This window comes from Octopus bimaculoides, chromosome 14 (assembly GCF_046866305.1).
Source record: "Octopus bimaculoides isolate indiv1 chromosome 14, ASM4686630v1, whole genome shotgun sequence".
NCBI classification, from domain to species: Eukaryota; Metazoa; Mollusca; class Cephalopoda; order Octopoda; family Octopodidae; genus Octopus; species Octopus bimaculoides.
This window is the reverse complement of record NC_142941.1, coordinates 53,719,018-53,733,848: the sequence shown is the minus strand read 5'-3', so window position 1 is coordinate 53,733,848 and position 14,831 is coordinate 53,719,018. Positions and strand designations below refer to the sequence as shown.

The window sequence follows — 14,831 nt, the reverse complement described above, 5'->3', positions numbered from 1 at the left end:
GTGTGTGTGTGTGTGTATTTGAATTACAATGTAAAACCTACAGCTTGCTGGTCACTGCAGCTGTTTTAGCCAACTGAACCACTGTGGTCAGACCTCCAAGTCTAAAGAGTGGGATCAGATTGTGTGGACTGAGGCAGGAAGAAAAAGCCCTGCAGTGTCAGGGATCAGTTTGCGTGACCAACTAAGGACATGCTGCTCTTCCTCATCATCTTCAGACACAAAGAAACTGCCATTATTATCTAAAAAAAAAAAATATATATATATATATATATATATATATATATAAATAAAAAGACAGGATGGTCATGGCTGGAATGCCTTTTGACATAGGTCTGCTTAATCAGAGTTAACCTGTGACTAAATAACCATTGAGCCAATTAACCTTTTAGCATTCAGATTATTCTGTCAGATGTAATGTTTATATATTCACATTGTTTTGAATTAAGCATGCATTGTCTCTTAGCTTTGAGATTTGAATGATGTGATTACTCATTTTTAGGTTGATATTATAGGGCAGGTGCGAGAGGCCTGATCTGGCCAGTTTGGGCTGGTATAAATGCTAAAGGGTTAAAGAGACTCAGCCGTGTTATTTGACCTACTAGAAATAGCAAAAAAATTTCCTTAAACTACTCTCGGTCATCTTTAAAATCAGGAAGGTTACAGCTGAAAAATCTTTGATCATAGATCTGCAGCATCAGAACCGACTTGATGATATACAACAACCCAAACTGTACTTGAAATCTTTATTGAGTACAAAAAATGAAACATTACCAAATATTGATGTTTTTCTTATTCCTCAATCTAGGAATGGTATCAGTGAACCAATATCATCTGCAGGAAGTCGTCCCCTTAGGGGACGTGGTCGAGGTCGTTTAATACATCCAGTTAATAGCAGTTTGTTTAACAAGGAACCATTGCCAGTTGTCTTAAAGAACCAGAAAGATGATGAGAAAATCAAATACTGTTCAGACTCCACAAATACATCAAGGTTAGAATTTTAAACTTTTTCCTTATGTTTGGAGATTTCCTCCACAAATATTTTACTTTTAATTTTCTTGAGTCCATATAATTACATTGCCTTATACGTATAAACTATATATATATATATATATAATTATGGCACCCATGCTGGTGGCACGTAAAAGCACCTATCACACTCTGAAAATGGTTGGCACTAGGAAGGGCATCCAGCCATAGAAACCATGCCAGATCAGACTGGAATCTGGTGCAACCTTCCGGCTTACCAGCCCTGGTCGTCAAGCTGTCCAACCCATGCAAGCATGGACAACAGACACAATGCTAGTCACAATGTGCTTTGCATCATTTTAGCTTTCAAATGGTGCCACACTACTGTTTAAGCAAGCAGGCCAAATTCTTCATGGTCAGAAGGCCAGTCAGTAACAGGGTGTAATCATTTACAGCTGAGTGGACTGGAGCAATGTGAAATGAAGTGTTTGGCTCAAGGATACAAAGTGCTGCTCGGTCTGAAAATCAAACTCACTACCTCATGATTGTGAGCCTGATGCTGAGTGAACTGGAGCAATGTGGAATAAAGTGCCTTGCTCAAAAATACAACACACAACCCAGTCTAGGAATTGAACTAACTACGTCATGATTGTGAGCCTGATGCTCTAACCACTGAGCCATGCGCCTGAGGCATAGAACTTGCATTAAACAGTTTTTCAACTTATTTTCTGCTGATTCACTTTCCTCTTTCTTTCTTTCGTTTTTTTTTCTTTCTTTATTATTCTATTTATATACTTTGTGGATGACAATATGAATCCAGTAATTATGATGTTGATGACCACGTTAAAATGCTTTTTATTTATTTTTTCCCTTCTGTTGCTTGTTTTAGAGCAAAGCAGAAAAAGCCTGAACAGCAGCTCTATGTACCAAGACCTCGTCGTATAAAACAGCAGCTTTACCAGGATACTGACAACTATCAACAGCAGCAGCAACAGCAACAGCAGCAGCAGCAGCTGCACTACTCTACTGAGGAGGAAGATGATATACGAAGTGGTCAAGTTCCCTACCAACATGAACTGTCATCAAGTCTATGCAACAATGGTCAGTTGTCACAGCATGCTCGTAAAAACACTTCCAAAAACGGATGTAACCTGAAAAAAAATCGGCGCGAAGTGGAAATCTATGTGCCACGTGCCAAGCGCCAAATGCAGTTGCAGAGTGGAGGAGGAGGTTTTGACGTAAATTCAAAGAGCATTCCTCCTGCAGACTGTCGGGAACCCACTTCTCCTTTAGACAGGATATCGAAAGATTACGACATAGAATCTTTGTCAGTGAATAATAATAATAATATTAATAATATGAATAGATCTGCTAGATGCCAGGATGCTGGTTGTGATATATATTTTCAGTTATCAAGATCACATCATGGTTTAGAAGGGTTTTCTCCTGGAATTAAGGACACTAACTCGGGAGTCCCTTGTAATTTTTCCAATAACGTTTCTCATAAGAGCGGCAAAGGTAAACGTTACGAATATCATTGTAATTCCTCATCAGCAGATTTTGGCTATTCAGATAAAGACTCGCTGTCGCCTTTGTCGTTGAAATCTCAATCGGTTGCTGGCAACCATGACAGAGAAGGCAGTTCATTCCACAGACCTGCTGCTGGTGCTGCTGCTGTTGCTATCCAAAGAACTAGATCTCCTGAAACAAGAGCCATTATCAACAAAGTGTCGCATAGGGATGGCATTGGCCAAGAAACTTCGAATCATAATCACAGCACTTCAATGTCTGCTCGAAAATACTCAAAAGAAGTTTCCCCAACACCCAACACTCCACAGAATACGAAAACTGATCTGTCGAGTGCGTTTTCTACAGAATCTACGTGTGATTCTGACTCTGACATCAAATTGCCGAATGCGCTGTTTGTCTCCAGTAAAGACAATACACCTCTTGAGCCGTTCACCTTGGCTCAAGGAGAAGACCATCGGTCATCAGCTGAAAAAACTGTTCCAAATCAACAGAATGAGAGTTCGGTTAGTGTGACAAGGGAGAGGACTTTGCCGAATGCAAATTCTCTAAGCACAAAACAACGTTCTGACTCGACGAACTCTGAAAATGTCCATGCTTCTACGTGTGACCAAACAGAATCGGAAGAAAGTTCAGAAACAGAAGCAGACCTTTCTCAATCTCACTCAGAAAATATGAACAGTTCACAGCCTGACTGTAATTCTTCTAAAACTAGCACAAATGAAAGTTATAGCAATGCTTGTGAGCTTTCTACAACTGATCAACAACAAGAGTCGGAACTATCTTGCTCAACAAACTGTGATGGTACTGGTTCAGGAGCTGAGAGCTCTTTGGACAGATCTTCTTCTTCCTCAAAATTAGATCAGTGTGATGGTGATATGAATTTTAAATCCAACAGCAGCACTAAGACAACAACCACACCAAGTAAAGATTCTACTTGTTTGTCAGAGAGTACAGCCAAAACAGAGAAGTCTTCTCCACAGATGGCTACATCTACCACGTCTACAGCAGTTGTTGATGATGAGTCATGGGAGGCATTATATGATGACAATGGAGATTGTTTAGAACCTCAAGCTTTGGAAGAGGTAAGTTACATCTTTTAGTTGTTTCAGTCATTGAACTGCAGCCATGCTGGAGCACTGCTTTGACGGGCTCAGTTGAGTAAATCAACCGCAGTACTCATCTTTTTAAATCTGGTACTTATTCTATCAGTCTCATTTGCTGAACTGCTAAGTTATGGAGTTGTTAACAAACCAACACTGGTTATCAAGCAGTGGAATGGGCGGAACAGATACAGATACACACACATGACAGACTTATGTACAGTTTCTGAATGTAATTTCAGTCAAAACGTAATGCCATTTTGTTTAGGACAGGTATAATTACCAACACAGGAACATGTATTATACATCAAAATGAAGCTGGTCTTCTGTGGATCACATTCCTATTTAATATAGTCACCGTTTCTCTCAATAGCAATGTTCCACCTTCGAATGAGAGCATGTATCCCTTCCCCCGTAAAATTCTGTTGACTGTTCTTTGAGCCACTTTTTCACTACAGTTTTCACTTCCTTGTCACTGGACTAACGTGACTATGTTGAGAAGTAGGGATGTGATCCACAGAGGGCCAGCTTCATTTTGATGTATGATACATGGTCCTGTGTTGGTAATTATACCTGTCCTAAACAAAATGGCTTTTTTGACTCACCCTCGTAATAATAATTATAATAATAGAATGTCTTGTAGAGCTTCTACAGTAAGTTTGCCTCTTAGGGATAAGAAAGATTATCAGGAAGGTTCTAAGCACTTGAAAGACTATTGAAAGCTTGTGGATACCTAACGTTACAGGTAGTAACCTGCTACCCACAGAAATCCTACCAGGAATAAGATCGAACCTGAGTCAAATCAATAATAATAATCATAATAACTATTCGTGTATTTGCAGTTGACAGCCAACATTGGGAAGGTGCAAATTCAGAAAAATAAAATTAATTACTTGGACTTTCAACCAAAAGATACCGAATTAGATTACAAAGGTAAGAATTTAAGTCAGAATGGATAACGTTTCTTTATGGTGTTGCAGTTACCTCCCTTACTCCACTTTTTTCTTATTAGTCGACGTGAGACTCCCCCACCCCGTTCTAAATATGTGTGTGTGTGTGTGTGTGTGTGTGTGTGAGCATATGATGCACGCTGGTGAGAAGACTAATAGTTGAATAGAATTGCCTTGTAGTATCTATTCTGCTTGATGCACAGATCCCTTGGAAATGCAGTAAGCTTGTGGTTAGCTGTTTAGAATTTTATAACCTAAAGGTAAGATATAAAACAAAAACTAAGTAAAAAAAAATTGCCAACAGTACAAAAAGTGATATCACAGGGCTTAAGAGGGCTCTTTAGCCATGGCAGGGAAACCGCTGTAGTGTTAGAACTATGAAAAAATACATCCAGCTACAGAATTCATGCCAAATTGTGAGATTGGAGGCTGTGGTCATCTGACCCATTGAGTTCAGTTCAGCTGCTCTACCAGTGCCATCATGGATAGTGAATACCAACTGATAAAAGGCCCCTTTCGATCAAGAATGACCATGAGATTGCACCTAGAAAGTTCCCCTGTGATGCACAAGTCCGGGCAAGCTTGTTTGTGGAAGACCAGCAGTCCCTCATCCATACCAGCCTCCCCTCTCCACACCACTGATGTTACCCAAGGGAAAGACAAAGGCCGATACAGCTTGGTACCAGTGCTGTCGCAACTCATTTCTACAGATGAGTGAACTAGAGCAATTTGAGATAAAGTTCTTGCTCAAGAACACAACACAGACCCAGTCTGGGAATCAAACTCACTACCTCATGATTGTGAGCCCGATGGTCAAACCACTGAACCATGTAAATAATGATTTTGTATATGTATATATATATATATAATATATATATATATATATATATATATATATATGAGAGAGAGGATCACTGTTCAACATCCCTTTGTTGAGGCAGATTTTCAAGTGTTAGGCGCCCTTTCTGTTCAACCCTCACTTGTTTCCAAACAAGGTAGTATTTCTCCAGTGGCCGTGCATGTTTTCATGGAAAACTGGCAACAAATGTCATCACTTATATATTTATAGCACTTATTTACAACTATTGCATGACATCAAGACAAGGAAACACAAACACGTGTGCATGCAGACACACACACACACACACACACACACACACACACTCTTGCATACATACATGACAGGCATCTTTCAGCTTCTGTCTACCAAATCCCCTTGTAGGGCTTTGGTCGACCTGGAACTCTGATAAGAGACACTTGCCCAAGGTGGTATACAGTTAAAAACTTACAGGGGAGAGAGAGAGAGAGAGTGACTGGCACTTTGCAGTATAATGAAATATTGCCTGAAAAGCAATGATCTCACGGTTCAGGTCCCATCTTTGGCCCTGTTGCTCTTATTGTTCATGAATAGGTGCCTTATTGCAACTATTACCATAATTATTTTGTCATTGTTTTTTTATTGCATATTTATTCTACTGTTTGTATATTTGTTATTCCAGCTTACGATCACGTACTTGAAGTTTTTGATTTCTCTTCCGAGCTACAAACCCGGGATATAATTAGTGTGTTTTCAAATTTTAAGTAAGTATACATTCAATTCAGTTTGATTATTGTTGTTTGGGAGAAAGTTAGAAGAAAAATTACAAATACCACTAAAATAAAACCAGAAAACAAAGAAAAATGCCCCAGCAAACTAAAACGATGTATTAATATGAAGATGCTGTAAACAAAGTAATATATAGAGGCTTACTTGGTTTGTGGCTTATATACAACAGTCTGATGGGGTTCAATATCATCATTTTACAGCTGCTTTTTGTTGGTACAGACGTTACTATGGGGTTAAGAAATTCACTTACCAACCATATGGTTCCAGGTTCAGTCCCACTGCACGGCACCTTGGGAATGTGTCTTCTAATATTCCCTGGACTGACCAAAACTCTGTCTGAGTGGGATTTTGTTGACAGAAACTGAAAGAAACCTGGTATCGTCGTTGTCATTATCATCATCATCATCATCATCGTTTAACATCCAACAGTAAGATAAAGGTACAACTGTGGAGTTGAAATTAAATTCTTCAGATTTTGTAAATGAAAACAATTCACAAAAATTTCTAAGATAATATTCTTTTAAAAACAAATTTTAAGATGAAATCTCTAGCTTATTATGCAATTCATTCTTTTCATACAAATAATTAATCTGTTGTGTTGGGGGAGAGTCATTCTCTTTTAGTGCCTTATAATTTAACACACTTTAGAAAAATAAAAAAGAAATAAGTGGAAATTTTACTGGTGAGTGTGTTAAATAATAAGGCACTAAAAGAGAATGACTCTCCCCAGACACAACAGAATATGCTTCAACACACAAACTCACATAAAGAATCTTGCAAACCAAATCCAAAAACGAAATTAATTAATCATTATGCTATTAATTAATGTTGTATTTTGTCTTTTCTGCTTCCCAGGGAACGGGGTTTTGATATCAAATGGGTCGATGATACTCATGCTTTAGCAATTTTTAATAGCCCTGTTGCTGGTAAGTATTATTCTTCAATGTCTGTTTAATTGCCTGTCTGCACAGCTTCCTTCATTTCTGCCTCCATCTCTTTCTCCTTCTTCTCTTCAGTATGTAACACAATGTTTATAAGGTGTGTACACTTTAATCGATGATCACATGGCTTGTTCTACTGGGTCAGGGGTGACATCATCAATAGATGATATATGTTCTCATCAATTTGGGGTTTAATCTCCAAAGAATTTTCACAGCGAGATTATATACAATTCAGGTCTTTCCCTGCTGTTTCAATCATAGTCACCATCTTCTTAAAGCCTAGTTTTTCCATGTTGGCATCTGTTAGATTACATCATGTGCCATGTGGTGTAATGTATAACCAAACTAGTATAGCTGGCTTTTTCAACAATTCAGTATATATATATATATATATATATATTAAATACATGTCTAAATATTAAATACATGTCTATGCCACTAATATTATCCAAGAGAAAGGCAAAGCCTAATACAGCTTGGCACCAGTGACATCACAACTCATTTCTACAGATGAGTGAACTGGAGCAACGTGAAATAAAGTGTCTTGCTCAAGAGCACAACACACAGCCTGGTTCAGGAATCAAACTCACTACCTTGTGATTATAAGCCAGATGCTCTAGCCATTGAACCATGTGCCTTCTAAACAGTAATCTAATAATGTATAAAGAGCTTGTTACTTTACCTCATAGCTCATTAATTGAAACATAGCTAAGAATGCAGTCAGGAAAGAGTTAGGAATGTACAGAACAAAATTACTGATAAATTCTTCTCTTCCAATCTGTATAATGTTCTTTCTATGATTTATTTTCAGCTAATGATGCTTTGGCCCAAAATCACCCACTTTTGAAAGTACGACCAATGTCAGAAGCTTCGAAAAAGTCTAAACAGAAAGCTAAACGTTGTACTGGTAAGTTTGGCACCAATTCTTAAATTCTGAGTCAGTTCTGTAGTAAATTCATCTTTAGTTCTCTTGCTGTTGTTTTATTGTTTAGCGCTAGGTCAGCCCTGAATAAGCCAATCTGTGATTAAAGGCATTACAGCTGAGACCTTTCATTTACCATGTCTTTAGTTCCATCCCACTTTTTACCATTTTACCCTCTTGTCATCAAGTCTTTTCCTTCCTTTTTCACTTTCTCTCCCTTTGTTTATGACCCCTTTTCTGTCTCCCCCCTCTGTCTCTCCCTCTAACTCCTTTCCCCCCTCTCTCTACTCCTCTACCTCTTTCCCATCCTCTCTCTCTCTCTCTCTCTCTCTCCTCTCTCTCTCTTCTTTCTCTCCTCATTTCACCCATTCACCTCTCTCTAAAATTCTATCCTCTTACTCCACTCATGTTCTAAATTGTTATCATATCTCTTTCACCCATGTCTCTCCCTACAACTCCTTCCCCCTTAAACACTGTCTACTTTGACTTTTTCTTGGCACGAATTTCATACAATGTAACCAGTCTAAACTATGGGTCCACATGAGGTTTAATGAGATCACAAGCAGGTGGACAGAGGGGACAGTCTGTGTGTATGAAAGAGGCACAGGAGTGACAAGTAATAGGACCTGTAAAATATATTATTTCAAATGTTAAGAGGTTTCCCTAAAAGTACCTGGTAATGACTCTTCTCTGGGTGATCAAATTAGCAGTGAAAAGGGGCTGCCTGAAAAAGCTGACTAGCCAGAGTAAGAACAAGTAAACAAGAATTTCAAGGAGCTGTTACCTTTGTTGGCAACAAAGGGATTCCCCTGCCAAGTGTAGATTGTATGAAATTTGTACACAAAATGCAATGTTGCACAGCAACAAAACTTGGGCCCTAAATGTAGAGGTCATGTGATGACTGGGAAGAAATGAGGCAAACATATTACGCTGGATGTGGGATGTTGGCAGACATGAACTATGAAGCACAAATGAGCTGAGAGAAAATTCTGGATTTAAGAGGAATCCTGTGCTAGAGAAGAGACTGAACTGTGATGTGTAAGAAAGATGGTAGTTGTGAATATCGACCCAGTTTAGGTTTTGCACAAATGGAAAGAAATCCAGAAAGAATAGTATTTTTTTCTGAAGTATTGAATTATATATAAAGCATTCCAACCCAAACACAGTTTAAGTGTTTATTGATTTTGTTTATTTTTCAGAGTTTCTACAGCCTTATAAACCAAGGCCAGAAACATCAGCTATTACAGCTCGCCGGATGGTTACAGGAGCTCTTGGTCTTACACCTCACATTTCTAAACAGAAACGAGATCAAGAACGCCAGCAACTAAAAGAAGCTAGAGGTAGGTTTCGCTAAGCAAAGTGTTAATGTTGAGCATTGTTGTAAGTGCTGGTGTTGTTGATTAGTCTGTTGTGAACTCTGATAAGATGGACCTGTGGCATGTAGGTAGCCACTTTGACTATTAGGTTCACTCAATATATCCATTTTTTAAGATATACAACACTCCCATCCGACTAAGGACCATACTGGCATTCCCATATACAGTGGAAATTGTATGGAGTGCAGTGACACAGTTTAGATATGTTGTACTCTCTCTCCCTCATCAAGACTACTTCTGAATGCCTCTAATCTCAATTTGTGAAACTCACTGTATTCCAGCAGCTGATGGCTCACGGACTGGCACCGGTCCGTGGACCACCACTTTGAGTAGCACTGGTGTAAAGCATAATTTTAGAAACGACCAACCAAACAATCCATGTCTATATCGGTCATTATTAAAAATAGATTTCTTTTTTCTTTTGTTTTTCAGAAAAGAAACGGCAGGACCGACTGACAAAGAATTCCATCTGGGATGGGAACATAGGAAAGTGTGCCATGGACACCAGTGATAATTAAACTGTCTCACTGGAAACTCTTATCGCTGTGTCCACAGTGTCTACCAGGGCAAGACAGTTGGAACTCACTGATCAGTAGTTTCAGACCTAAATGTCTGTTTTCACAACTGTCTCTCTGTTCCCTTCCCTCACCTCTCACCCACCCAATTCTCTCTCGTTCCACTATCCTCCCCACCATGACTTCAAACTTCACCACCCTCATCATCATCATCATCATAGTCTCAGCTAAATAGATTTAATAATGTTGGCATTGCTTGGCTACAGCCAATTTAAGCCAGAAACAACTAGATTAAACTAGTCCCTCTCCATGAAAACATCTGCAGTGCATGCATATATATATATATCTATATATCTATATATAATTGTTAAAAAGGACAGCAAGCATTAAAGCAAGGCAAACATCTCAAGTCATATACATTATTATTATTATTGGAAAAAAAATTCAGTCTTACAGCTGTTTCTGGGATATTCCGGAATATCCCATAGGAGGGACTTGAGATGTTTGCCTTGCCTTAATGTTTGTTGTCCTCTTTAACAATTGTATATATCCACTGCATCGGAAATCTGCAATGGCTCCATAACTACCATCTCAGCTTATAACCTTGGAGCCCTAGTAATCCGTTACAGCACTTATGTAGCATTCCTTTTCATTTAGATCACCTATGAACTAAACACCCATATTTTATATATGTGTGTGTGTAATATGTGTATGTGCCTGGATGTATATAATATATATGTGATATATATGTATGCATATAATATGAATGTGTATATTCTTTTCTTTTATTCTTTCGCTTGTTTCAGTCATTTGACTGTGGTCATGCTGGAGCACAGCCTCAAAGGGTTTTTTAGCTAAAGAAATTGACCCCAGGACATATTCTTTGTAAGCCTAGTACTTATTCTATTGGTTTCTTTTGCTGAACTGCTTAGTTACAGAGACATAAGCACACCAACATCGATTGTCAAGCGATAGTTGGAAAGACAAACACAGACACACTCACATAAATATATATATATATATATATATATATATATATATATATATATATATATACACACATATATACGACGGGCTTCTTTCAGCTTCCGTCTACCAAATCCACTCACAAGACTTTGGTCAGTATATATTTGTGTGTGTGTGTGTGTGTAGGCATACATATATATATATATCAAACCAAGGGTTATGAAGGAAGGCCCTACTGAAGTCATCTTTGACTTTCATCCCTTTGGGGTTGGTAAAGTCTTAGTTAAGTATAGGGGTCGATGTAATGGATATGACCCCCTCTCCTCAGAATTGCTGGCTTGAACCCTACGATAGATTGGTGTCCCGTTCAGGAAGGATGTTGTGATCTTGGTCACTTATATGTAATGGAAACTGTGGACAACTGACTTCATGAATCCCAAAGGTCAAGAAATATATATTTATATATATGTATGTATATACACACACAAATTGTGTGAGTGTGTAGTTGGCAGTTTCATTGCTAGAAGTTGATTGAAGACTTGAAGGAGGAACACTCCTTCATCATAAAATCAGTAGAAGTTAAATCGATTTACATTTAATTAACTATTCCTTCATCTGTAAGCTGTGGCCTTGTGCCCATGTTAGAAATCATCATCATCATCATCATCATTAAGGTGGCAAGCTGGTAGAAGAATCATTACTGCACTGGGCAAAATGCTTAGGAGCATTTTGTCTCTTTATGTTCTGAGTTCGAATTCCGCCAAGGTCAACTTTGCCTTTCATCCCTTTGGGGTCGATAAATTAAGTACCAGTTGGACACTGGAGTTGATGTAATCGACTTACCCCCTCCCCCGAAATTACTGGCCTTGTGCCAAAATTTGGAAGCATTATTAAGAAGCTGTGGAATTTCAGAATTAGTGTCAAACAAAATGCTTTGTGGTATTTAGTTATGGCTCTTTACATTCTGAGTTCAAATCTCGCCAAGGTCAACTTTGCCTTTCATCCCTCCGAGGTTGATAAAATAAAGTACCAGTCATGTATTAGGGTTTATTAATTCATCCCTTTCCTTCAGATTTCTGGCCTTGTGCTTATGTTTATAGATCATTTTTAAAGGGTAACATGTGAAAATGAATATAACACATGGCCTATCTTCTCAAAAGACAAAAAGGGTTTCCGATCACCATTTTCCCCCCATTGCTTTTTTTGGTCTTCCATACATGTAGCACACATAATTCACCTCCACTTCATACCCTGATGTGGAGGCGTGTGGCTTAGTGGTTAAGGGTGTTGAACTCATGATCGTAAGTTTGTAGTTTTCGATTCCTGGACAAGGTGACGCGTTGTGTTCTTGAGCAAGACACTTCATTTCACATTGCTCCAGTCCACTCAGCTGGCAAAAATGAGTAACCATGCAACGGACCAGCATCCCATCTTGGGGATAATATAGATGCACCACGGCAACTGGGATACTGGGCCCTTATGAGTCAGTATGACTCATGGAGGATCTCAGATCTCATCCCCCTCATACCATCACCTCCCTTTCCCCCACCTCACCCCCATCTCTTCACATAGCCACTGTTTGAAATGGCACAATGGTTTTTTATTTTCCATCCAGAGGGAAAAAGGACAGATAACTCAAGGACGAGGCGAAACAACTTCAATTGAAAGTGTGACATGCTCTCCGTCTGTGAAGAGTCCTTGAGAAAAAATAAAGAAAGCAACAACAACAAAAAACAAAAACAAATCGGTATCCTGTGACGAAGGCGATCTCTGTTTCTGGCAGCTAGTAATACTGACAGTACAACGTCTCTGGCCAAACTGCAGCCAACATTGCATGTTGCTGACCACTGCTATGTGCTATTCATTGCTCGGAGCTTTTGTTTGTTTTTTTTTTCTATCTTTCTTTCTATCTATCTTTTTTTTTTTACTTCCAACCAACAAACAATCAACAAAGAAAAAAAAATGCAAAAGAAAAACCATCGAACCAAATATTTGGTATTGTTGAAACTATTTGTGACATTGCAGCATTTACATATACTAGAAGCCACTCTGTTAAAAGACACAAAGGAAAAAAATATTATGGATGATGTTGGTACTTCCCGGAATATAGTATGTGAATGTATATATATTTATATAGGGTACCAACGAATATTATTCGGTTTGGATCTCAAGGAATGCTGTATTTCCCCTTTTTTATCCATTTTTTCTCCTTCAGTCCCTGGAACTCCTGACCAAAAGATGTGTGGTTAATGACTTTTTACTGCTAAATGTAAAATACATATTTCTAAATTTCAAATTTCACTATAATGCTGGCTCTTAAAGCATTCACATGCCTCTCAAGCCTACTCTTTCTTTCTGTCTCCCTCTCTTTCTCTCCCCTCCTCCGCTTACTCCCTATGTATGCATGCCATTTTTTTATCCCTCTCACCTGCTTTCACCTTTGCACTCAGCACTTGTCTTCCTTACTCTCACTTACCCTCACAAAATATACTTTCTCTCTTTCTTCCTCCTACTCTCTCAATCTCAGCATGTTTTCCTCCCACTTAGCACTCATGCTTTTTCTCCCTCCCTCCCTCACTCAATACTCACATGCTTTGTTTTTCTCCTTTCTTGCTCAGCACTCATTTTTTCTCTTCCTAAACTCCAGTACTTACATGCTGCTCTCTCTCTCTCTGTCTCCCCTCTTCTCTCTCTCTCTCTCTCCCTCTCTCCTTTGCACCTATCACTCCCATTCTTTCCCCTCCCTCACATTCAACACTCACGTGCTTACTCCCCCTTACAACACTCTCCTGATTTCTTTCCCATCAAACTCTTCTTTTACATGCCTTCTTACTTTATCCTAACCTTCTTTTACACACACACACACACACACACACACATCCAATCCAAAACGACCCCTACCACAACACACACAACCACTAAATCCATTACATTATAATCCCTTCTTCTTTTGCCACATGATCTTAATCCACATTGACCACTCTGCATCTCCTCTCTATCTCTCTCTCTCTCTCTCTCTCTCTCCATGCATGTCTATCTCCTATTTGCTTCTGAGATGGCAGCCATCTTAGCTTGGACACTGCTGACTTTACTTTAACTAAACTGCAGCCCAAACTCTATTTTGTATAAAGTTCACAAATTTAAAATTAACTTGACATGCCAGAGAAGCAAAGGGGAGACATAAGTACTGGCGTTTGAGCAAACTTCTTCTTTGGAGAACAAGATTTCAAACTGTTTAGAATAAAATCTGACTGCATAACTTATTCCCAAAGTACTATTGTAAACTTTTCACCGTTTCCTTTTCTAAAGAAGAATTTCCTTTGAAACCTCAGTTGATCTGCATCTCCTATGGCATGTCATTTTTATTAAAGGAGGATTCTTTTCTCAATGTAGACCAGCACTATTTTCTCTGGACTCTGGTTTTTTTATTTCCTATTTTGTATAAAATTTCTTTATTATTATTATTATTATTATTTGTTTTTTTTTTTCTTCCATCACTACTTTTACACCACTGTTGCCATCACCACCTCCAGCACCGAAACTTTTTTTTTTCCCTAATGGCAGTCAATTTGTAAATTACACTCCATTTCAGATCTAGATACATACACACACACACACATAAACACACACACACACACATACATACATACACACACAATACTCTCTCTCAGACATGGCTTTATGTATAGCGACACTTTGCAACATTTTTCTTTCTCTCATACAAAATGTACGCATAATGCACACACACACATGCATATAATACATACATAACACACACACACACACACACACACACACACACACACACACACACACACACACACACACACACACACACACATAAGCTAAACTCAGCCAAGTGCACCTTATTTTCCCTCACATTGCAGCCTTCATTTCTGCAATAAAAGGTTTGTAGATTCTTCTGAACATTTTTTGTTTGTTTCTATCTTGAAATACAG

The 14,831-nt window shown here is 38.6% G+C and overlaps 1 protein-coding gene across 4 annotated transcripts in view; it reads left to right on the top strand.

The window, feature by feature from the left end:
- Positions 1-14,336, top strand: part of LOC106867709 (uncharacterized) — a 41,175-nt gene extending 26,839 nt beyond the window's left edge. For all 4 annotated transcript variants that reach the window (XM_089362958.1, XM_089362960.1, XM_089362959.1 and 1 more), the window contains 8 exons: positions 806-988; positions 1,856-3,578; positions 4,439-4,529; positions 6,046-6,127; positions 7,008-7,078; positions 7,905-8,000; positions 9,215-9,355; positions 9,824-14,336. In XM_089362958.1, the coding sequence (XP_089219084.1) occupies positions 806-988; positions 1,856-3,578; positions 4,439-4,529; positions 6,046-6,127; positions 7,008-7,078; positions 7,905-8,000; positions 9,215-9,355; positions 9,824-9,909 (2,473 nt within the window). In that variant the 3' untranslated portion in view covers positions 9,910-14,336. The remainder of the gene's footprint in view (positions 1-805; positions 989-1,855; positions 3,579-4,438; positions 4,530-6,045; positions 6,128-7,007; positions 7,079-7,904; positions 8,001-9,214; positions 9,356-9,823) is intronic.
- The last annotated feature ends 495 nt before the right edge of the window (positions 14,337-14,831 follow it).